This window comes from Eleutherodactylus coqui, chromosome 13 (assembly GCF_035609145.1).
Source record: "Eleutherodactylus coqui strain aEleCoq1 chromosome 13, aEleCoq1.hap1, whole genome shotgun sequence".
Classification (NCBI taxonomy): Eukaryota; Metazoa; Chordata; class Amphibia; order Anura; family Eleutherodactylidae; genus Eleutherodactylus; species Eleutherodactylus coqui.
Genome location: NC_089849.1, coordinates 73649806 through 73675032, shown reverse-complemented (window position 1 = coordinate 73675032; position 25227 = coordinate 73649806). Strand labels below are relative to the sequence as shown.

The following is a 25227-nucleotide window of genomic DNA, read 5'->3' as shown; positions in this document are numbered from 1 at the left end:
TTTATGGATTACTATGTATGATGAAAAGCTGAGCCACTAGCAATGGTCAGGGATGACGATGTTAATAAGAAAGTCAACATTTTCATTCATCACTGCTAGAACCTTGACTAACCGGTTTATGCTATGTGAAGAATGAGGAAGATCATGATGTCACGGACTTACTTACATCCTGGAGGAACCCGTCCGGTCTCAAAATTTAATCAGAGTGCACCTTTATGTATTAACATATCTGGGGTTGCGTTTTACTCCTATACAAATGACTGCTGCCATTATAGCGGTAGCGTTTATCAACTCCAGTTTGCGGGTTCATTCCCACGTAACAAAAACTACTTGTGGCCGAGACTCCGATCAACCGCGGCAGCCAATGGTGTGGCAGAATCTGCTGCAGAAAGTGCATTGTGTAAAGAGGTATGTCTGATTCTGCTCGGGCTTCTGCACATATGACAGCAGTGAGCACAATAATAGCTCTTCTATAAACCTGCATACACATTCTGAGCCTAAACAGCAGCATGAACCAACCGAGCTCACGTCGATTCCCTAGTAGAGCATCCCGGGGAGCTGATGCCGTACGGGCCGTGTGATTTACCATAAACTGAGTGCTGGCCACAATTATTGCACTTCTCGTTAACTAAACGCAAAAACAGTAAGAATAAGCTTGTACCGTAAAGACCAGGCTCACATGAGACGGTTGGATTTCGCATGCGGGAGGCCTGCAGCGGATTCTGGCAGTGAGCCCGGCCGGTGACCCTACGTTCAGCACTTTACTGTATTGCATATGACCATGGAGGCTCTTTATTTGCATTTCCTGTGCTGTCGCTTAGCGATGACGCGGGTACATACAACGCATACGTAATGTTAATTGAATATGGGCTGCGGGTTGCACGCCTCTGTTGACATCAATGGAGGCCGTCCACACGGAATCCAAGGTAAAACAGAGAATGCTATAGGAAAATTCAAAAATGCACGGCTTTCAGTGCCCGCGTTATACCACGGAATCCGAATTTCATATCTGCTCATGTGATACCGGCCTTAGGAAAGGAGTTGGCAAAACAGTGTAATCATTACACTATGGAACAGATCGCTTACTTACAGAGTGAGCCACTAAAAACCTATCTACAGCCACAAGAAGTTTGCCAGTGTTAATTTTGGAGCTGACCTAATGCCAAGTTGTGCAGGACTGCTGTAGAAGCTGCAAGTACCACTACATACATAACCACATGATATATATAACAGGAACACTAAATGACTAACAAACAGATACAAAGGGAGTGAGGAAGATGGAGTTATTACACACGAGAGGTTCCAACGTGTCATGGCAGCACAGATGGAAACAGCCACAGATGTCATCTCTATAGAATATCCTCACATCAAGACCTGCTGGGAGGTTCTTGACGACTGGGGTTGAGAAACACTTACACCCCTCTGCCAGAGTCAAGTCCAAATGCAGCCTGGCAATCAGGAGATCCACATAGGATAGAAAAATACAGCATGTTCTATTTTTTTTTCAGTGTGACATAAATACGCACGCAAAACACGGAAATTTGAAGGAATGCATTGAAATCAATGCATTCTATTCTCTGCGTATTGGAATCCACTTGGGTGTGATCCCTGCAGCTGTGTAGCGGGTGACGCGTTACGTAAGGACAATGATGATAGAAGTATACATGTGATGGATGGCCCCCCAGTGGGGGAACAGTATGGGGGGTACAGGTGCATGTCATTACTGCAGGGATGAGCTGAGTTTGTCACCAGTCATGCTGTTATAGGGGCATTACATGTCAATGCAATGACAAATCCAGCTCTGCTACATACAGCTGTGCCCTCTGTACAGACATGAGCAGTATTACCTGCAGCACAGTCTCACCTGTCCGCTCCGCACCGACCCGGCACCTCTTCTCTTCTCACAGGGGGCGTGTCCCGGCTCCAGTCACATGACCGTCATGGGGGCAGGCCTCACGGAGGCAGGAAGCGATGCGGGCGCTGCCGGTGTGTCTGTGGCTGCTCTGCGCCGTGCTGGCGACTGATAGCAGGAACGTCCTGCTCATAATCGGTGAGCGACGACCCCCATGAGGGCTGTATACAGAGGGGGGAAGCCGAGCGACGGCTATTCAGTCACCTGATGACACTGTGCATCATGGGAGATGTAGTTTCTGCAGTGGCTGGATGACTGTGGTGTGATAAATGTGTTTCAGTTATTATTTTAGTCACTAGGTGGCGCTGTAAAACGAATGCCAGTAGTGTCTAGTCACGTGACGTTATCACTGCGCACCACTGTGGTGACTTCCAATAGTGAGGCCATAAAAATGTCTGACAGTTATACCCTGGCCTCCAGCTCTGTTCAGTCAGATTTCAGGTGCCCCCCCCCCCTAAATCACAGTGCCCCCACAACATTATCGTGGCCTAATCTGTGAGCGGTCGCTGTAGGCTTCATCCTCTAGGCCTGTGTTTCAGGATTTCCTCAGTATTAGGGCTTATTCACATCGGCGAGAATCTTGCGCAAGTTTTGTGCGTCGCGAAGTGCGCAAAATCCGCACGAATATGACCTCCATTCTTTTGAATGGACTTATTCATATGAGCGACGCCTGAGGGTGGCAATTTCACAGAAGTGGTCTGAGGTGTTTTTGAATAAAAAAACGCTTCACAACCGCGTGAAAAGCGCCCGTTGGCGAGCGCGATATCGCCTTACACAGGGAATGTCGTTATTGTCAGGCCTCGTACGGTGTCACGGGTGTTCTCAGGCCGACCTCACACGGACGTATTTGCGCACGCAATACGCAGGGAGTAGAACACGTTGATTTCAATAGGTTCGTTCTCACGCACATATTTTGGCGCGTGCAGTTCGACCGCGCAAAAATAAGATAGAACATCCTCTGTCTTCCTGCATATAGGTCCCCATTAGGGATGAGCGAGTATACTCGCTAAGACACTACTCGCTCGAGTAATGTGCCTTAGTCGAGTATCTCCCCGCTCGTCCCTAAAGATTCGGGGGCCGCCGCAGCTGACAGGTGAGTTGCGGCGGGGAGCAGGGGAGAGCGGGCGGGAGAGAGGGAGAGAGAGATCTCCCCTCCGCTCCCCCCCCCCCCCTCCACTCCCCCCCCCCCCCCCCCCCTCCACTCCCCGCCCCCGAATCTTTAGGGACGAGCGGGGAGATACTCGGCTAAGGCACATTACTCGAGCGAGTAGTGCCTTAGCGAGTATACTCGCTCATCTCTAGTCCCCATAGAAGTCAATAGGGGGCGCTTAAATGCACGTGAGTACACAAGGAGATGCGTGAAACACTGCGCGATTCCGCTGGAAAAAGAACACAACTAGAACCAACCAGACGAATCATGTTTGCGTCCCGCGCCAAAAAAAATGCCCTGCAAGCACAAAAAGTAAAGTAAAATACACCAAAATGCACGCAAAAAACCTCGTTCATAGCGCAAAAAAGCTGCTATGCCTGCATAATTGCATTTCTGCCCATGTGAAGCCGGCCCTATCCTATGAACACGGCCTGCTGGGGGGACTGGAGTCCGAAAACACTGCTCTAGTATACTGGAATAGCCTCTGCAGTTAGCGCCGTATTAGGCAGCGTTCACACTTCGGGTTTTTTCACGCTAAACACATTTTTTGCTGTTAAAAGTATAAAAACGTATACTTTAACGTGATTTTATAGGAAAAACCTAGACGAAGGTACGGTATATGTCGTCTACGGTACACAGGTTTACCCTTTAATTCGTTTATTTTGCCGTGAACTGTAGCATTGTTGATCACATTGTGCGCATGCGTATTTGTGCACAGATGAGCGTTACATTTTTGCAGAATGAACTGTGCTTTTTTTCTGAGTATATCGGTGTACTTTACTGTACTTTTTGGGTTCGCAAGGTGTACTTATTTGTGCGGGTGACATGGTATGTGGCGGTAAGCGCGAACAATCCCTTTTTTCAGAGTCCATTGACTTCTAAATCTACGTCACGGATGGGCGTGCCATATACTGAGGAATACGGAATGTGTTCACCTTTCTTCTCTCGTTCCCCACATCAGGTGATGACGCCGGCTTTGACAGTGATGTCTACAATAATACCGCCATACAAACCCCGCACCTCAGAGAGCTGGCGAGGAGGAGCGTGATCTTCAGGAACGCCTTCACTTCTGTCAGCAGCTGTTCCCCTAGTCGGGGAGCCATCCTGACCGGTCTGCCGCAGGTGACCTCCTAATCTATAGTGCTCTACACAATGTTCTTCACTTTCTATGCGGTCGGAGACTTCCTCCTGACGTCGAATGGCAGTTGTCAGGGCAAACTAGGATTAGACATGTTGCATTTCAGCATGCCCGATCCTGCTGGGAGATAAGCCACTGTAGGAAATGTCTGGCAGCAGCTCTAAAGGCCGTTTTACACGGAACCATTACACTGGGGAACACGAGTTTTGGTGATATTAGAACTTTTTTAGGGTATTTTGGGGTCCTAGTTTCTGATAATGATATTAGTTTTTCTGCTCAAGGTATGATATATGTCCTTATAAATGTACAGTGACTGTCAATCAAAAGCTGAAGGTAGATGAATCCCAAGAAGCTTGGAACGCAAATAAAACATAAGTTTCTTTATTGAGATGTTGCTGAAACTACATTTCTATGATTTCCTGCGATGAGATGTTTCTGCACATTAGCGCTGGATGTTTCATCAGCAGTCTGCCATCATATGTGCATCCCATCGTCCACAGTCCTGTTCTTCCACAGTCACGAGTAGTCTGCCATCATATGTGTATCCCATCATCAGCAGTCCTGTTCTTCCACGGTCACCAGTAGTCCACCATCATATGTGTATCCCATCGTCCGCAGTCCTGTTCTTCCACGGTCACCAGTAGTCCGCCATCATATGTGTATCCCATCGTCCGCAGTCCTGTTCTTCCACGGTCACCAGTAGTCCGCCATCATATGTGCATCCCATCGTCCGCAGTCCTGTTCTTCCACGGTCACCAGTAGTCCGCCATCATATGTGTATCCCATCGTCCGCAGTCCTGTTCTTCCACGGTCACCAGTAGTCCACCATCATATGTGTATCCCATTGTCTGCAGTCCTGTTCTTCCACGGTCACCAGTAGTCTGCCATCATATGTGTATTCCATCGTCTGCAGTCCTGTTCTTCCACGGTCACCAGTAGTCCGCCATCATATGTGCATCCCATCGTCCGCAGTCCTGTTCTTTCACAGTCACCAGTAGTCCGCCATCATATGTGTATCCCATCGTCTGCAGTCCTGTTCTTCCACGGTCACCAGTAGTCCGCCACCATATGTGTATCCCATCAGCCACAGTCCTGTTCTTCCACAGTCACCAGTAGTCGGCCATCATATGTGCATCCCATCGTCCGCAGTCCTGTTCTACCACGGTCACCAGTAGTCCGCCATCATATGTGCATCCCATGGTCCGCAGTCCTGTTCTTCCACGGTCACCAGTAGTCCGCCATCATATGTGTATCCTATCGTCTGCAGTCCTGTTCTTCCACGGTCACCAGTAGTCCGCTATCATATGTGTATCCCATCGCCTGCAGTCCTGTTCTTCCACGGTCACCAGTAGTCCGCCATCATATGTGCATCCCATCGTCCGCAGTCCTGTTCTTCCACGGTCACCAGTAGTCCGCCATCATATGTGCATCCCATCGTCCGCAGTCATGTTCTTCCACAGTCACCAGTAGTCGGCCATCATATGTGCATCCCATCGTCCACAGTCCTGTTCTTCCACAGTCACCAGTAGTCCGCCATCATATGTGCATCCCATCGTCCGCAGTCCTGTTCTTCCACAGTCACCAGTAGTCCGCCATCATATGTGCATCCCATCGTCCGCAGTCCTGTTCTTCCACGGTCACCAGTAGTCCGCCATCATATGTGCATCCCATCGTCTGCAGTCCTGTTCTTCCACGGTCACCAGTAGTCCGCTATCATATGTGTATCCCATCGTCTGCAGTCCTGTTCTTCCACGGTCACCAGTAGTCCGCCATCATATGTGCATCCCATCGTCCGCAGTCCTGTTCTTCCACGGTCACCAGTAGTCCGCCATCATATGTGCATCCCATCGTCCGCAGTCATGTTCTTCCACGGTCACCAGTAGTCGGCCATCATATGTGCATCCCATCGTCCGCAGTCCTGTTCTTCCACGGTCACCAGTAGTCCGTCATCATATTTGTATCCCATCATCCACAGTCCTGTTCTTCCACGGTCACCAGTAGTCCACCATCATATGTGTATCCCGTCATCTGCAGTCCTGTTTTTCAACGGTCACCAGTAGTCCGCCATTACATGTGTATCCCATCATCTCCAGTCCTGTTCTTCCACGGTCACCAGTAGTCCGCCATCATATGTGCATCCCATCGTCCGCAGTCATGTTCTTCCACGGTCACCAGTAGTCGGCCATCATATGTGCATCCCATCGTCCGCAGTCCTGTTCTTCCACGGTCACCAGTAGTCCGTCATCATATTTGTATCCCATCATCCACAGTCCTGTTCTTCCACGGTCACCAGTAGTCCACCATCATATGTGTATCCCGTCATCTGCAGTCCTGTTTTTCAACGGTCACCAGTAGTCCGCCATTACATGTGTATCCCATCATCTCCAGTCCTGTTCTTCCACGGTCACCAGTAGTCCGCCATCATATGTGCATCCCATCGTCCGCAGTCATGTTCTTCCACGGTCACCAGTAGTCCGCCATCATATGTGTATCCCATCGTCCACAGTCCTGCTCTTCCACGGTCACCAGTAGTCCGCCATCATATGTGTATCCCATCGTCCACAGTCCTGTTCTTCCACGGTCACCAGTAGTCCACCATCATATGTGTATCCCATCGTCCGCAGTCGTGTTCTTCCACGGTCACCAGTAGTCCGCCATCATATGTGTATCCCATCGTCCGCAGTCATGTTCTTCCACGGTCACCAGTAGTCCGCCAACATATGTGTATCCCATCGTCTGTAGTCCTGTTCTTCCGCGGTCACCAATAGTACGCCATTATATGTGTATCCCATCGTCCGCAATCCTGTTCTTACATGGTCACCAGTAGTCTGCAATCATAGGTATATCACATCGTCCGCAGTCATGTTCTTCCACGGTCACCAGTAGTCCGCCATCATATGTGTATCTCATCGTCCACAGTCATATTCTTCCACGGTCACCAGTAGTTGGCCATCACATGTGTATCCCATCATCCACAGTCCTGTTCTGCCATGGTCACCATTAGTCCGCCATCACATGTGTATCCCATCATCCACAGTCCTGTTCTGCCATGGTCACCATTAGTCCGCCATCATATGTGCATCCCATCGTCCACAGTCCTGTTCTTCTACGGTCACCAGTAGTTGGCCATTATATGTGTATCCCATCATCCACAGTCCTGTTCTTCTACGGTCACCAGTAGTTGGCCATTATATGTGTATCCCATCATCCACAGTCCTGTTCTTCTACGGTCACCAGTAGTCCACCATCATATGTGTATCCCATCATCCGCAGTCCTGTTCTTCCACTGTCACCAGTAGTCCACCATCATATGTGTATCCCATCATCCACAGTCCTGTTCTTCCACGGTCACCAGTAGTCCACCATCATGTGTATCCCATCGTCCGCAGTCCTGTTCTTCCACGGTCACCAGTAGTCCACCATCATATGTGTATCCCATCGTCCACAGTCCTGTTCTTCCACGGTCACCAGTAGTCCACCATCATATGTGTATCCCATCGTCCACAGTCCTGTTCTTCCACAGTCACCAGTAGTCCGCCATCATATGTGTATCCTATCGTCTGCAGTCCTGTCCTTCCACGGTCACCAGTAGTCCGCCATCATATGTGTATCCCATCGTCCACAGTCCTGTTCTTCCACAGTCACCAGTAGTCCGCCATCATATGTGTATCCCACTGTCCGCAGTCCTGTTCTTCCACAGTCACCAGTAGTCCGCCATCATTTGTGTATCTCATCGTCCGCAGTCATGTTCTTCCACGGTCCTTACATCCTGGTGAGATCGTTCACCCTGTTCATCACTTACATCACCAAGACAATCTTGAAATCCATCCACAATGCCTGCAGGTCCTGCAATCTGATGCTCATGTTACACCCAAGTGTTTAGGAACAGAAGTGCGCATATTCTCCACAAGTTCACCGGAGTTTGCGGCCTTAGCGTTCCCAAGGAAATGCTTTACCACCCTACAAATCAACGACCGCGCCTCACGGTTCTCCACTGAATCTTGGAGACGCTGGTCTTTCATGAGTTCCCAGATTTGTGGTCCATTGGATTTACCTGCTTTTAGCTCCTCCATGCTCATTGCGGGAAATATCCTACATCTGTAGCCAAAACACCTTCCATTTCTCTTCAACGTCTTCACACTTTGCTTCATCAGCCCAAGTGTGATGCGCAGCGGTGGTGATATGCATCATATGTATTAATAGTAAGCAGATGCTGGTGGGAAAATAAGGGAAACATAACAAAAATACATAATGACAACAGGAATATCTCAAAAACTATTAGTGCTCCTAGAATGGAATGGGTGGGATTTTCAGAATCAGCGGCAGAGAGATGCCCAGGTTAAAGTCTAAAATTCCAGGTACCCTGAAAAAAAGTTGTGTTTTTTTTTTGTTCCCCGGTGTTATTGTTCATTTTATGCACGCATAAAAATCATCGTTGGTTCGTTCGCTAATCGTTCAGTTCTGACACCGATGGTTCAGTCATTCTGATTCACTGAACGAGCCTGTTAAAAAAAATAAACGATTTATCTTTGTGTCCAAACTGACCATCTGAGCAAACTGTGACCTGGTTGGCTCGGGCGGGCGATAATCAACCCGAGTAAAATTACCCTAATCCCTGTTCCTTATTGAATAAAGAAGCCCGACAATATAATCTTAGACTTTACAATGTGTTTCTACGGCCTCATCTAGACTGTGCAGTTCAGTTCTGTTGGTGTCCGGGAGTGCTAAGGAGGACAGTAGCATTGATGAGAGCACGAAGACCCTCACTTGCAGGGTGGTGGCACACTAGTATAACTGAGTTGCGCCCCTGAAAGGTGCAACTTGCAGCAGACAGAACACGGACTCTAGTCTGGGTGCTATCCGGTGTACATGCACACAGCACATTCACATACATGTCCTATTGCTTATGCATGGACGGACAGGAATTGGACTTGCCATGCGTTTTTCATGCTGACTATAGATCTCCGTGAAAAAATGTCCATGTGTATAGACTATATTTGGGCCTTGTAATGTCCGTGGAATTACACGGACTGCACTGGCCCCCAAAATATGTCTGCCACTAGCCATAAGGAAATTTTTAAAGGGGTTGTCCACTTGTAAACTACTGATATCCGCAGAATAGGCCATCAGTGATAGATCTGCCACACAGGACCCCCGTCAATTAGTTGTTTGCTTGGTCAGTGTGTTCATACAATAAGCTGATTTCTGCAGGAAGCAGACAGCTCCGTTCCCACTGCACTGGCCAGACTTGGCATTTTAGGCCAAGTTTTCATTCGCTTCAATGCAAGCTGGGCCTGCAATACCAACTCTGGCCACTGCAGTGGGAACGGAGCTGTCTGCTTCCTGCAGAAATCAGATTAGTGCCTGACAACACAGGACTAGCAAACAGCTGATTAAGAGGACAAAGCTGTAGTTTTTGTTGGTACCATTATAGTTGGTACATATGGCTTTTTTATCACTTTTATCGCCTTTTAGGAGGCAAATGAACAAAAAAAAGGTATTTTGGCCCCGTGTTTTAGCTCTTTTTTGTTCTGAGCAGCATAAAGGCGTGTTTAATTTATGGATGTGATGATACCAAACAGGGTTTTTTTGTCAGTCACAGCCGGCGCCTGCTGCGGATGGTGCGGGCTCTGCTCCTGACCCCGCGCCGTCCATAGGATGTAAGCTTACGTCCATTTGTGGAGCTGCTTCCCACCCAGGACGTTTACGTCTTGTGGCAGGAAGGTGTTAAAGAGAACCTGTCAGGTGGCTTATGGGCCTTTATCTGTGGGCAGCACGGTATAGTGACAGACAAGCGGATTTCAGCAGTCTTCCTTCTCCCTCCTGCGGCTGATTGACTGGTTTCTCCCTGTTACTGTGCATATAGAGAGACCCATCGATCAGCAACCGTGCGTTTTTTGTTTTTGTCTTCACAACCGTGTTTAAGATATACAGCCGGTGCTTTTTTTCGTCTATTTTTTATTGAAAATCCGCCCATTGAAGTCTATGGGGAGTGAGTAAAATGCGGCTGCATCAGGATGTCAGCGGGGTTTGCATTCATTGGTGTTATTTTCTGATAGGCAAAAGACTGATTTTTTTATTTTTTTTTTTTGCCCAGTCGAAAATAAAACCACCAGCCGCAGATAGCGATGCGTTTACATCTGGAGTACATCCTTATTATGGCCGTATACAAATGCGCTCCTGTTGCACTGGCCTTATAGCGCGGGTCACGTGACTTCTGCCCAGGAACAAATATTGAAATATTGTGTGAGTTAAATGATCTTCAGGAATGTTTGGGGGTTTTTTTCTGATTTTTTTTTCAGTTTTTTAATGAAGGATACATAAAAGGCGCCGGGAAGCTTTTCACATTCTCAAAATTCTACTGCCATAGAAATGAGCAGATTAGGCAAGAGAGCGAGCGATTGCACAAGTCGCACCCGTGATGCTTCGATTTCCTGTTTTTCAAGTAAATATCTCATGATGTTTGCAAGGAAGAGGAAAATCGCACTCAACAGCAGATTTATAGACAAGGGTCACGGATCACAAAAATAACCCCCGCTGCTACTGAGCAGTACGGGCTCATGCGTCAATCATCACAGTAGGTGTAGTATCACAATACATACTATTGCACAGCCTGCATCCGGTAGTCAGAGACATGGTGCGGCCATCTTTGTTTGTCCAGACCTGGAGAGTCGCTTTAAATGAGGAGCGGAAGGCAAATGGGTAGAAGGGAATGTGCAATAGAAAATGTCTTCATCAGAGAGAGGTAAACGTATGGTTGAGTTATTTGAAGTTCGCAGTGTTGCTAAAGGCGAATGCACACGGCCGGGTCAGGTTCCGCATGCGGGATTTCACAGCAGAATTCGACCCGGTGACCCTTACGTACCTGTCCGCAGTGTTCTTCATCTGCAACGCAGACGTGCCGGCCGGCATGCCAGCGCAGAAGAACAGTAAAGATGACGCCGCGCCATTACTAGGCGATGACGCGGATTTCGCAGCCCGTACGCAGCTGTTACTACTGATGGGCTGCGGATCGGATGGCTTCTATTGACTTCATTGGAAGCCGTCCGCACGGAATCCACGCAGGAATTGGACATGCTGCGATTTTTTTTTTTCCCTCCGCGAGTGGAAAATGGTAATGGATTTCCGCTCATAGACATGGAAAAGCTATTTTGCATAGCATGTCTATGGGCAGTATTTGCTGCGGGATCTGGAGGCGGACGCCTGCTCCTGATTCCGCAATACAAATACGCTTGTGTGCGTTGGGCCTTAAGGTGTTGTCTAGGATTTTTATTGTTGATGACCTGTCAACAGGAGAGGTCATCAATGGTTGGTCAGCAGGCGGCCTGCCACTCTGGATCCCCACTGATCAGTTGATAAGCGGGCCTGCTTTTAGTGCAGATAGTGCTGTCCATATTGCAGTGGTTTGGTTTGGTATTGCAGGCTCTCCATTGAATGACTGCTGTGCCTGTAGTACTAACCTGTTGACAGTGCTGTCTGCTTCAAGCATTGTCCGCACATATGGTAACCCAGCGATCAGCTGATCAGTGGAGATCCCAAGCAGTAGACCCTCACTGATCAGCTATTAATGACCTATCCTGTGCACAACCCACTTAAAATAAGAGATCACAGTAAAAGTCGGGATATGGCCTTGAAAGGGTGGTACTTTTTTTTGTATTTAACTGTGATTGAAATATTTTAACTGTGGGCTCCAGACTTTTAAAAACTCTTCACGTGTCCAGCCAGTTGATCAATGCCTTAAGCCTGCAAATTTGATGTACTAAGTAATATCAAGGAAGGGCACAAATATTGAGTATAGAAACCTTATGATTGTATTGTTTTTATTTTTTCTTCACATTTTTAATTTCGTATTGTGTTTTTGTGTAACTTTCTCTACATTATATCTGCAGCATCAGAACGGTATTTATGGGCTCCATCAAGATGTGCATCATTTCAACTCGTTTGATGAAGTCAGGAGTTTGCCATTACTGCTCCACCAGGCTGGTATCAGGACAGGTATAAAGTCGCAGTAAACTACAAGCCTTCCTTAAAGAGGATCTGTCATTACAAAAAAAATAAATTCTATACTTATCTATTCCTCCCCTGTCAGTCTACTTACCAGATCTTCACCTCCCTTATCTTCTCCTGTCTCCTGCAGTCCTGGGGGTCACCTCACTTCCAGCTGGCTGATTCCTCCCCTTCCTGTGAGGTTACGTACATTGCCGGCAGTCTCCTTCCTGCCAGCCAATGTACGTTACGTCACAGCTCACAGGCCAGCAGGGGTAGTGGCAATCTACTGCAAAGACTGCTCATGCATGCTGTCTCTGCAATAGATCAGCATTCCTTCCTAGCCAGTGAACGCTACAGCACTGGGACGTGACCTTAACTGACCTGCCGGAAGTGAATGCAAGGAAGGCAGCCTTCATAACAAGCTGGCCACCATGCGGTAAGCTGACCCGGAGCACTGCAGAAGCTCAGTCAGGAGAAGATGTGGTAAGGAGACTGATGGGGAAGAAATAGGTGAGTATGGAAATTTTTTTCCTTTAATGACAAAACGCCCTTAATGAAAATGCCCAAACCTCTAATCCTCTATGCATTCGTTAAAGGTATTATTGGGAAGAAACACGTGGGACCAGAAACGGTTTATCCATTTGACTTCGCATATACGGAAGAGAACAGCTCAGTTCTACAAGTTGGGCGCAACATAACTCGGATTAAACTGTTGGTCAGAAAGTTTTTGCAGAGCGAAGACCAGAGGTGAGAATTATTGGAATAAGCCCCGAGTAACTCCTGCCCCCTTGTAAACGCCATCTAAGGGCTCAGTCACATGGGCGCATCGGCATCCGTACACCGGCACCGATGTGCCCGTGTGAGTGACAGTTAGAAGACGGCCGTACCTGAAGACGGCCGTCTCTCTCCAGCACTGATGAAAGAACACATGACCAGCAATGGTGCCAGTCACATGTTCTTTCCTCCGGCGCTGCAGAGAGACGTCCGTCTTCAGGTACGTCCGTCTCCTTCCTGCAGTAACACGGGCGCCAATGCGCCCGTGTGACTGAGGCCTAAGACTTTCTTGAAGCCATCAGCATTTTTCTCAGAAAAGACCGTTTCACAGATTTACAGATGTTAGGATAAAGAAGGCTTGTTGTTTATGAAGATCGAACCTTTTTCTGCAGATGGAGGGAGCGGCCCTTTGTGTTTTGGGGATTTTACATGGAACAGATTTTCACCATATTTTTACACTTTGCTGATTACTCAGATTCTCCATGCTCCTTATCCATGTGGTTCCTCTACTTTGAACTTTTTCAGTAGTTTAACACAGGAAAACTATCATCTAAATAGTCGCTAAAGCGTACTACCGCCTGCTGTGATGCTTTTACAGAGATTTCTGTTTAATTTTGCAATCCCTGATTTAATTGTTGGGAACATTTACATGGACCCTTCATCAAGTATTTGGGGGCTGTGAAGTTCTTTGGCGGGGTGTATTTGAAATTTCGACTCCTAATCCAACCAACGCACGCTCTGCGGTTGTCGAGTCCACTGACCGCACACAAATATGTGCAGGTGATCTGAACACACGCCACTGCAGTCTCTTGCTGGTTTGACAGTCCATGTTGCAGCGAGCGTCTCTTCGAATATCAAAACCAGCCAGAGACCGTAGCAGCGAGTATTCTTGGTGTGTCAAGTATCACTCGCACGTATTCATATGTTTTCAGTAACCATTGAGCGTTAATTGGAAAGGCAAAATGTTCAAAAAAAGGTGGGAGCCAATCGGCGTTCAGTGGGAGGGGCATGCCGAACAGGTGTACACCTCCCTGTAAAACTGTTTACACCAGAAGATAATGAACCAACCAGCGACTATTTTTAGGTGAGCTGAAACAAAGCAACTAGTGAGCAAATTCTTGCAAGTTGGTGGTCGTGCTTACACATTTGCTATTTAGAGCGATTGTTCGGACAATAGCTGTCCTATGTAAAGCCACCTTAACTCCGGAGCATCCGCTCTATGAACCGGTGCCTAGAACTGAACTGCATATAGGATCAGTGTCAAATGCCTTTGCAAAGTCTGAAAACACAATATCCACTGTTGCCCAGACTTCTGCTCCCTCTCTCATAAAAACAAATCAGGTTTGACAACTTTGTCCCTTGGTAACACCATGCTGGCGATCACTTACAATATTACTTTCTGTAATAATATTCTGCAAATAATCTCTTACGAGCCTCTCAAACATTTAGGTTTTTTTGCAATAAATGTTAAAGGGAACCTGTCACTTTGAGCATGCAATCCAACCTTCAGATTCAGTAGAACTTCTGTTTTATTCATTTTAATATCTGCACATTCTGAGCTTGGCGTCCAGAGGGCGGAGCTATCAGTGACTGACAGCTATGTGTATATACAGGCCAATTACACAGAGCGACAATCGCTCAAAAATCGCTAAAACGACAGCTTTGAGCGATCATTTTTGCATAACTTTAAGTAGCTAATTAGCTACCTAAGAGTAAGGCAGGTGGAGCGGGATACTGCCGCGATAGCTTGGAGAACAATGCAGCTGTTTTGAATATGCAAACAGCTGCATTGTTTTCTGAGCTTTCAGCTAGTATCCTGTTAAGAACTGCCAGCGGGATACCAGCTGAAAGAATGCTATCAGCATGGCCCGCTGAGATATCAGCATGAGGCACTGATAAGGCTCATCACTAATTTCTAGCTGGCTAGAAGTGAGCGATGAACGAACAGTGCACAATGGCCGCGCGTTTACATGCAACGATCAGCGCTCAGAAGATGGCTTTTGAGCGATTATCATTGTGTCTAAATGGGTCTTAATTGGACATACAGAGGTTACTGTCAATCACTGATAGCTCCGCCCATTGGACTGTTCAGCTGAGAATATGCTGAGCTATAAAATACAGGTTATACTGAATCTTTCTCCTTTTAAACTATATATCAATCTGCTCAGCATCTCCTTATCTGTAACAGGATGCCTGCAGGTTCAAGAAGGCAGGTTTGTTTTAAACTTACTGGTCAATAATAACAGGAGGAAAACATGTTATTATTGAACACCAACATTTACTTTATACCAGTCCATTGGCATTAAGACAGTCATTAGAGAATGTCTAAATATTATCAACAGAAGTTTGGAAATAACTGAACTGAGTATTTTGAGAACTCATGGGTGTAAGCCATGGGCTACATTTACTTTTATATATTGTATATTTCACTTAGTTCGGTCCACATCTGTATTTAGAAAATATGTTTGCTTTCCTTCTTTTGTCTTTTTTAGGCCGGCTGTCCATCGGCGTTGCGAAGTCCCGTGGCAGATTTCTGCCGCAGGAGCCGCCGCCAAATCTCCGCCTGTCAGCCCTATCTGATAGGTAGGCTGGCCGCGGAGAATCGGGGCAATTCGCAGCATTATTGTTTGTATCGCTGATGTATGGGAATAGAACTAGTTATATATATTTGCTTCTTTCTTCCTTCCACAGACCTTTCTTCCTCTATGTTGCCTTCCATGACCCTCACCGCTGTGGGCACTCCCAGCCTCAGTACGGCACTTTCTGTGAGAAGTTTGGGAATGGTGAACCTGGTATGGGAAGGATTCCAGACTGGACACCTCAGCATTACACACCTGAACAAGTCAAGGTCGGCTCTGAAAGTTTAGTTTCCTTCCCCTTAATAGCTTTTAGATACTACAGGGAAGATTTATTTAGATGAGAGTTTGAAACACAAGTCTTTAAAGGGGTTGTACCACATACAAGTTATCCCCCTATCTACTGTGAACGGAATGCTAGCCGAGCATGTGTGGTCAGTGCTCAATTATTTCAATGGGACTGACTGAAATAGCCGAGTGGCACCCACTCGTGTATCCCTGCAGTCCAATTGAGAGTGAATGGAGCACTAGTGTGCTTGCGTGACCAGTACTCTGTTCTGTCTCCTCCTCACTGCAGAGGATGCAGTAACCCCACAGTGAGGAGGACAGGAGACATGAGACCCCCCTTCTTGAGATCAGTGGTGGTCTCAGCAGTGAGATCCCCACTGATCAGCAAGTTATTCCTTATCCTGTGGATAGTGGATAGTTTTGCAATTGTGGTGCAACCTCTTTAATATAATCCCTGCTGGCACGTGCCTTTTCATATATTGGGTGCATCTCGGACCATTCCTGAGCGCACACTGCTGGAGTAAATTTCTGGCATACATTGTACATAAATGTGACAGTCTGGGGTAGGCATACCCCCTCTGACAAGCTGTGGCTCTCTTTTTTGAAAAGTGGCATGAGCTGGTGTACATGACAAAAAAAAAATCTCAAATTTTTTTTACACAAGCTAGCCTTGTGCAAAAAATTAGCAACTTTTTTACGCCTGTTTTCTGGACAACATTTTCCTTATACCACCAACTGCGCTAAAAAAAACTAAAGGATCAGTACTTCCCCCTCCTCTGCTGAGGGTGAGGTGTCACTGTTCCGAACTCCTGGCATCATGACTCCCAGGATGATCAGCGCTGATGCCAGTAGAACGGGTGGTGAGGCTGCAGCCTCTAATTGGTTGCAGCAATCAAGTGACTTCTGCCTGGCATCATCTGTCACAACAAACACTGGGACCACAGCGGGACTACAGCACTGGATTGCGGTGGCAGAGGAGGGGTAAATACTGATCCTTTTTTGCTTTTAGTACAGTTCATGATTTAGCGACAATGTTGTCTGGAAACCTGACAACCCCTTTAAATGTGTTGATTACATCAGAAAGTGATCTGGCGTACCCAATGCAAACTGAACAGATGATATCATTATAATTATGCTTTAAAGAACTGATACAAGATTAGGATAAAGCGTGTATTTTTTATTTTTTTTCCCAAAATGGCTCCATCTTGTCCATTGAACTGAATGGGGCAGAGGCATCATACCAGGCACAGTCCATGGACAGGAGGGACACTGATTCTGGAAAATAACATTGATTTGACAAATCAGCTGTCTTGATAGATACATTTTACCTGGTCAAAAAAAACAAATCTCTTTAATGCCCCTCTTCTCCCCAAAGCGGGCAGACAGATGCTGGTGACTGATGTTGCCAGCTTCTGCCCGCCCCTCCATAAAACATCAGTGGCTTATGTCTTTGGAGGTGATTTCAAATGACTGCCTCATGCGTCGTCTATCATCATGACTATCCCTATAACTGTGGTAGCAGAAGACGTTTCATAGAAATGGGGTGTCAAAGCAGAATGTAACTGACTGGAGGCTTACTTAAAGTGTAACTGTACTTTCCAAAAAAGTTTTGATTAGGGAGGGTCCAAGTACTGAGACTGCCACAGACGGCTAGAACAAATCAGGCGAAGCACTCATCCGAGGACTGTTCCTGCTTGCTAGCTGCTCAATAGAAAGTCCAAGGCAGAGCTCAGATAATCGCTTCTGCTGATTCATTCGGTGGGGGTCTCGGCACCCGGACTTTGAACAATCAAAAATATTGATATGTTTCTATGACGTGGCAAAAGGTTTTTGAAAGTACGATTACACTTGAAGCCCAAAAACAGACAAAAGCATTAAACTCATGTAGAAATGAGATATTTTCCCTTAAGTAAAGCATACTGGTTTTGAAAACCCCACTAGTAGATGGCTAACTAATGTAACTTTTATTTTAGGTTCCCTACTTTATTCCAGACACCCCTAGTGCAAGGGCTGATCTGGCTGCCCAGTATACTACAATCGGCCGCATGGACCAAGGTGAGTCACCTGAGAGCTTTCTGATGGGGGGTTCTATAGAAAAATGGTGCAGGTGAAAAAAACCTCATCCAGTCACAAAACGTCTTTAGTATAGATGAGCGAGTATACTCGCTAAAGGCAATTGTTCGAGGGAGCATTGCCTTTAGCGAGTATCTCTCCCGCTCGAGACTAAAGGTTCGGGTGTCGGCAGCGGGCATGGAGCTGTGGGGGAGAGCGGGGCGGAACGGAGGGGAGATCTCTCTCTCCCTCTCCCCCCCCCCCCCCCCGCTCCCTCCTGCTGACTGCTGCTACTCACCGCTCCCTCGTGCCGGCACCCGAACCTTCAGTCTCGAGCGGGGAGATACTCGCTAAAGGCAATGCTCGCTCGAGCAATTACCTTTAGCGAGTATACTCGCTCATCCCTATTCTTTAGCTGTTTTTATACCTTTGAGAAAAAACTTATATATACTAATTGAAATTAGTAGCTTACTATAAGAAATGCGTGTGTTTGTATATGAATATAATAAATATTACACACACAAACGTATGAAACTTGGATCAATGTCTGTCCATATGAAGGGTATTAAATAATCCAAAATTAGATGTAGTCCGTGTCTTGGTATGTAAATTATGAGGCCCCCTTTGTTATGCAAAACACTACATTGTTTTAGTTTTTAAGTGTGTTATATAAGAAGGTCCTTTTTTGTGACATTGTCAGTGACAAGTATTCCAAATTGTTTGAACTCTGTACACCCAAATGTTTGACTTTGAGAGAGTTCGGATAAATGGCATGTTCGAAATGGAGATATCATATTGTGGAACCTCCTGAAGAACTGGCTGTAGTTCAATGTCAGTACAGAGAGAGGTTAGGCTGCCTGTTCACGGCCATTGTGGAGTATCGCTAGTGATATTCCGGGAGCAGGGGAGAGAACTGTCAGTTCTCCGCTGTGAGCCTATCTGACAGATAGGCTCACTGCAGAGAATCGCGGCGAATCACGGCATGCCGCGATTTCAATCCCATGAGCGGAGAATTGCTATGATTCTCCGCTCGTGGACAGGGAGCTGTGCTTTCCATAGCAACGCTATGAAAAGCATGCACTGCGTTATCCGCGGCCGGATTATCTCCATGGATAATACAATGCCCGTGGACAGGCGGCCTTACTCATTGGGCACATGAAGACTCCAGTACTCGTAGACCTGGCACAGATCCATATAGAAGGACAGCACCATGTGAAGACTGCCAAACTGTGCGGATTCAGATGCTGATCGACGGGCGACTGCAGCATAGATCTGAGAAGTGGTTGGAGTCTGAGTCACCCCATGAACAATTATAAACCGATTGTTTGAGGCTAAGTTGTATTCTTGGACCCCCATGCACAGTTAATCCAATTTCAGTGCCAGCAATGACTAACCTGACGTACTTCTATACACAACTGGACACATGAATGGAAAACAGCTGTGTTTTGTGACAAGTCCTGATTCCATCTGGGACAAAGTGATAATCGTCAACATATCTCTTGGCGTTTTGAAGAAAGGGCCTACTCTGCTGTGAGTGCCAAACAGATCCAACTCCTGGAAGTCATGGTTTGGGGGACAGTTGGTTATGACAGTAGGACCGAGTTGGTGGTTGCTGAAGGCACAATAACTGCCCACCAGTATGTGGACAGAGTGGTACACCACCATTTCAAATGTTTTTTTGAACAGGATAATGCCCATTCGCATACTGCACCCCTTGCAAGGTGTCACGGCCTGCGGAGTCCCAAAATATCCCCAATACAGTATGTCTGGGACGCCATGGGTAATGCATTATTATGTCACATATACACCCATCACAACCTGTGTAACAACTGACCACACAAGCCATGCAGGCATGGCGAGAACCCAACGAGATATCCAAACCTTTACTGATTCAATGCCTGGCAGGATCCAAGTGTGTAGAAGTGTTCATGGTGGGCACACGTCTTACTGAAGCCTGAACCAAGTCAGAAACCTTGTCTGATTCACTCCAATTTGCTATCATTCTGGTCACGACTCTCTATATATCCACCATGTTTCATGAAATTCCACCAATTCCTTTTGGATGTAACACGTTCCATTTGCACCGGTGTATAATATTGTATCAATAGTTACAACATTTAATAAACACATTAATTCTCTTCAACAAACTTAACCTCACTTAACCCTAATTAATAAAACCACTTGACATATGTCAGAAGCCCCTTTTAAAAAGCTCGTTTGGTCACCAAGTTAATCACCGATCTTTAGCTGTAACTTAGAACTCTCTTTCCCACAGTCCAGGGGACGTCGCTTCACCACTACTAACAGGTCGCACGTGCCCGCCCTCGGTCATGTGCCAGGCACAGGGGTCATCAGACCTCTTAACATCAAAGGCTACATCTTTAATAGGGATTTCAGTTTTCGGTTCTTTTCTCTCTGACTTGGGAACATACCATTATCAGGACTAAAACTTTTGAGCTTTTATTTCTTGTTAGAACTTGGACTGGATGCTTTCCAATAAAAGTCAGGGAAATAATGCTCCAAATTTGTTTTCCTCTCAAAAGAAATGTTGTTTTTTTTTTTTCTTCATTCCCATTTTTGTTAGAAAAGACGTCTAGCCCCTCTTAAACTCCTCTATAGATTTTGCCATCACCACGTCCTCAGACAGACAGTTCCACAGTCTAACTGCTCTTACAGTAAAGAACCTCCTTCTGTGTTGGTGATGAAACCTGCTTTCTTCCAGACGTAGCGGATGCCCTCTTGTTACCGTCGTGGTCCTGGGTATAAACAGATCCTGGGAGAGATCCTTGTATTGTCCCCTCATGTATTTATACATAGTTATTTGATCAACCCATAACTGTCTTTTTTCCAGGGTAAATAATTCCAATTTGGATAGCCTCTCTGGGTATTCCAGTCCTCTCAGTCCATTTCTTAGTTTAGTTGCCCTTCTTTGAACCCCCTCCAGCACTGCAACATCTTTCCTGAGCCCCGGTGACCAGAACTGTGCGCACTATTCCATGTGAGGCCTGACTAGTGCCTTATATAATGGAAGGATAATGTTCTCGTCCCTCGCCCCTATACCGCTTTTAATGCACCCCAAGACTTTATTAGCTTTTGCAGCAGCTGACTGGCATTGGTTGCTCCAGTTAAACCTACAGTCCACTAGTATCCCCAGATCCTTTTCCATATCACTTTTCTCTAGCAGTACCCCATTTAGTGTATATTGGTGACATCCGTTTCTCCTGCCCATGTGCATAGTCTTACATTTATCAACATTGAACTTCATTTGCCATTTTTCTGCCCAAGCCCCCAGCTTATCCAGGTCCTTTTGTAGCCGTACATTGTCCTCCGTTGTATTAATTATCTTGTATAATTTTGTATCCTCTGCAAATATCGATATTTTGCTGTGCAGCCCCTCTATCAGGTCATTGATAAATATGTTGAACACAATGGGCCCTAATACTGAACCCTGTGGCACCCCGCTAGCGATGGTGGCCCAATCAGAGTACGAACCGTTTATTATCACCCTCTGCTTTCTATCTCTGAGCCAGTTCTTTACCCAGATACACACGTTTTCACCCAGACCGAGCTGTCTCATTTTATATATCAGCCTATTATGCGGCACGGTGTCAAGTGCTTCAGAGAAATCCAGAGATACGAGATCAATAGACTCTCCCAGGTCCAGCCTAGAGCTTACTTCATCGTAGAAGCTGATCAAATTGGTCTGACGTGATCGACCCCTCATGAACCCATGCTGGTGAGGAGTTATACTGTTGTTCTCCTTGAGGTATTCCAGGATGGTGTCTCTCAGAAACCCCTTGAATATTCTTCCAATTATTGAAGTGATACTTACCGGCCTGTAGTTACCAGGCTCTCTTCTTGACCCCTTTTTGTATATTGACAATACGCTAATCCAGTGATACAACCCCGGTCTCAATAGAGTCCCTAAATATAAGAAATAGTGGCCTTTTTATCTGGGCCCAGCGATTTGTCGATTTTAATCTTTTTTTAGCCGACTCTCCTGCGTTAGGCAGGAGATATTAAGGGGGGGGGGGGTCATTTTATCCCCTTGCATCTCGTGTGACCTTTCTTTTTCTCTCGTGAATATACTTCAGAAAAACTATTTAATAGCTTTGCCTTCTCCCCATCATAGCACTGATGCTTTGCCAGTTGGCAGTCTATTTTCCTGTATCTGTAACGCCATAGAAAAATGGAATACTTGACGTTAATGTGAAGCCAATCTATGTGATGCAGTCTATCAGGGAAACAGTAACTGCTGGTATCAACATATTCTAGATTCGTTCTAGCAGTATAAGTGACCTCTGTTGCTCTCAGACATGAGTAAAACAGTCAGAGGTACTCTATTAGTAATAATATCAGAATTGCCTAATTCTATAACTATATTGCTTCTATTTTACATCTACTTGCTTTTAATCCACAGGTATTGGCCTTATTCTTGATGAGCTGCGCAGTGCAGGACATGATAATGACACGCTTGTAATACTTTCCTCTGACAATGGCATTCCTTTCCCCAATGGACGCACAAACCTGTACTGGTCCGGAAGAGCCGAGCCCCTACTCATTTCATCCCCTGGAGAGACCAGATGCACCGGAGAAGTCAGTCAGTCCTTCGCAAGTCTTCTTGGTGAGACAATAGACACATTAATTTTAAATTGATGTGATGTTAATTTAAGGGGTTTTGCAGTATATTCAATAACCTCTGTATGAGTATATATATATATATATATATATATATATATATATATATATATATATATATACACTGTATTAACCCCTTAACGCTCCATGACGTGCAGTTACATCATAGAGGTTAGGGGTTTGTATGGAGGGGTATCGGGAGTCGATCCTCGATCCTGCTTCATACAATGCAGATACTGGCTGTCTCTTACAGCCAAAGCTCCAATCCGCGGCTGATGGGAGCTGTGCCACCAGGCCCAACGATTTGTCAGAATTGTCTGACAGGAACAGCATTTTAATGCCCCAATCGACATTTGTGGGTCCTGAACGACTTCCCGTGATGAGAGGGAAAACTAAAATATGCCCATATAGTAGCATGTTAGCCCTCTTTTGTCAGAGCCACAGCCATTTGGGGTGTGCAGGTTTGTCATGGCCTATGATCACTATTAGAGATGAGCGAACGTGCTCGTTTAGAGCAATTACTCGATCGAGCATCGCTTTTTTTCGAGTAACTGCCTAATCAGGTGAAAAGATGCGGGGGGTTGGGGGGGGGGGGGGGGGGAGAGAGAGGGCCCCCTCCTGCCATCCCCCGCTCCGCCCCCCGAATCTTTTCGCCCGAGTAGGCAGTTACTCGAAAAAAAGCGATGCTCGATCGAGTAATTGTCCTAAACGAGCATGCTCGCTCATCTCTAATTGCTATTGTTAGTGATAACGCATTGCAGTACAGAAGCACTGCAATGCATTATCATAGTGATCATTGCTGTTATGGTTCAAGCCCCCTACAGGGAAACAAAATGTAGTGTAAAAAAACACAGCAAAAGCTTTTTTGCGCACTTATCCGTGTTTGAATTAAACGAAAAAAAATTAAATCCCACATATTTGGTATCTGTAATGACCCTTTAAAATAAATTGAACACACTGTTTAATCTGCACAACAAAAAAACAAGCTGCAAAATGCTTATTTTGTTCATTTTGCTTCCCACAAAAGTGATCAAAAAAGCTGTATGTACCCAAAAATGGTACCAATAAAACTACAACTCGTCACACAAAAAACAAGCCCTCACAGAGCTCCGTGTATGGAAAAATAAGGTTAATGGACTTTGAATGAAACCGTGTAAAAATAATGTCCAAATAAAAAGTTCTTCATTGTGTAAAAAAAAAAAGTTACGGCTTTTGAAAACTGAAATCTCCAAAAAACGTTGCGTCCTTAAGGGGTTTATTGTAGGAGAAGCTTTGGACGTGGATGACCTGCTTGGGCACTGTTATTCAGAAGCATTACTTATTTCTAACTTCTCGTTTGCACAGATATCACTCCTACCGTCCTAGACTGGTTCTCCATCCCATATCCCGACTACAAGATATTTGGTAAGAGCGTAACACTTACCGGAAAATCACTCCTTCCAGCTCTGGCAGCTGAACAGCCGTGGACCACCGTGTTTGGCAGTCAGTCCCATCATGAAATTACTATGTACTATCCCATGAGATCCGTCCAGCACATGCAGTATCTACTTATACACAACCTGAATTTTAAGATGCCCTTCCCCATCGATCAAGATTTTTACATTTCTCCTACATTTCAAGATTTAATGAATAGAACCGTCTCTGGTCAGTCCACAAACTGGTTTAAGACGCTTCATAGCTATTATTATAGAGATCGTTGGGAGCTGTACGACCGCTCCAAAGATCCTAGAGAGGTCCAGAACATTGCTGGAGACCCCGACTACGAGGTTGTGTTGTCCGTTATGCAGGAGATGCTGCAGAAATGGCAGTGGGCCACCTCCGATCCTTGGGTTTGTGCACCGGATGGAGTTCTGGAAGAGAAGTTGGATCCTCAGTGTAGGCCACTTCATAATGAGCTGTAGTCCACTAATTTAAAGGGGTTGTCTCGCGGCAGCAAGTGGGGTTATACACTTCCGTATGGCCATATTAATGCACTTTGTAATATACATCGTGCATTAAATATGAGCCATACAGAAGTTATTCACTTACCTGCTCCGTTGCTAGCGTCCTCGTCTCCATGGTTCCGTCTAAATTCGCTGGCAGCTTGCCTTTTTAGACGCGCTTGCGCAGTCCGGTCTTCTCCTTTCAGCACGAGCCGCTTCAGTGTGCTCACCGCTACAGCTCTTCTGCGCATGCGCAGACGAGCTGTCACTGCTCGGGAGCGCGCTGGAGCGGCCATTCTGTACCATCCTCTGTTAGAGGAAGGTGCAGAGCCGCCCAGCCGAGAAGCCCAGCCCAGCAGCCCAGCCGAGAAGCCGCCCAGCCGTCCAGGTAAGTGATGGGCCGGGGGGGGCTGTCGCTAGGCCGGGGGGGGGGGGGGGCCTGTCGCTGGTCCAGGGGGGCTGCGCCGTCGTTGGCCCGGGGGGGCTGCGCCGTCGCTGGTCCGGGGGGGCTGCGCCGGTTACCTGCTGCCTGGCGGTGGGTGACTGTGTGCCGTGGTCGGCCGCGTTGAATCCAGGGGTCCGGTCGGCGGCTGCGGGGCGTCTGGTTGTCAGGGAGACACAGCTGGTAGCGTCTCGGGAGCGCGCACGTCGGGCTACAGCAAGCGAAGGGAAAAGAGCTGGTGGCCATCTTGGGAAAATTTTTATAAGTTGCTGAAACGCTGGAACTGTAAGTAGAAACCAGCTAGAAAAGTCATTTACAGGGGTAATTAGTAATGTATGCTTAATTA

At 46.5% G+C, this 25227-nt stretch overlaps 2 protein-coding genes across 4 annotated transcripts in view; one reads left to right on the top strand and one right to left on the bottom strand.

Moving 5' to 3' along the window:
• Positions 1-2034, bottom strand: part of SLC26A11 (solute carrier family 26 member 11) — a 34700-nt gene extending 32666 nt beyond the window's left edge. The window contains exon 1 of one of the 2 annotated variants that reach the window (XM_066586785.1): positions 1865-2034. The gene's annotated coding sequence lies outside the window, so the exon portion shown is untranslated. The remainder of the gene's footprint in view (positions 1-1864) is intronic. The other variant, XM_066586784.1, reaches the window with a different exon arrangement.
• On the top strand, positions 1924-24839 carry SGSH (N-sulfoglucosamine sulfohydrolase). Of its 2 annotated transcripts, XM_066586786.1 has the most exons (8): positions 1924-2050; positions 4024-4184; positions 12090-12195; positions 12786-12936; positions 15655-15811; positions 17801-17882; positions 22300-22503; positions 23862-24839. In XM_066586786.1, the coding sequence occupies exons 1-8, from the start codon at positions 1972-1974 to the stop codon at positions 24416-24418; spliced, it is 1497 nt and encodes a 498-aa protein (XP_066442883.1). In that variant the 5' UTR covers positions 1924-1971; the 3' UTR covers positions 24419-24839. The 2 variants fall into 2 exon arrangements, with proteins under 2 accessions (XP_066442883.1, XP_066442884.1); XM_066586787.1 differs by lacking the exons at positions 1924-2050; positions 4024-4184 and adding an exon at positions 10793-10945.
• The last annotated feature ends 388 nt before the right edge of the window (positions 24840-25227 follow it).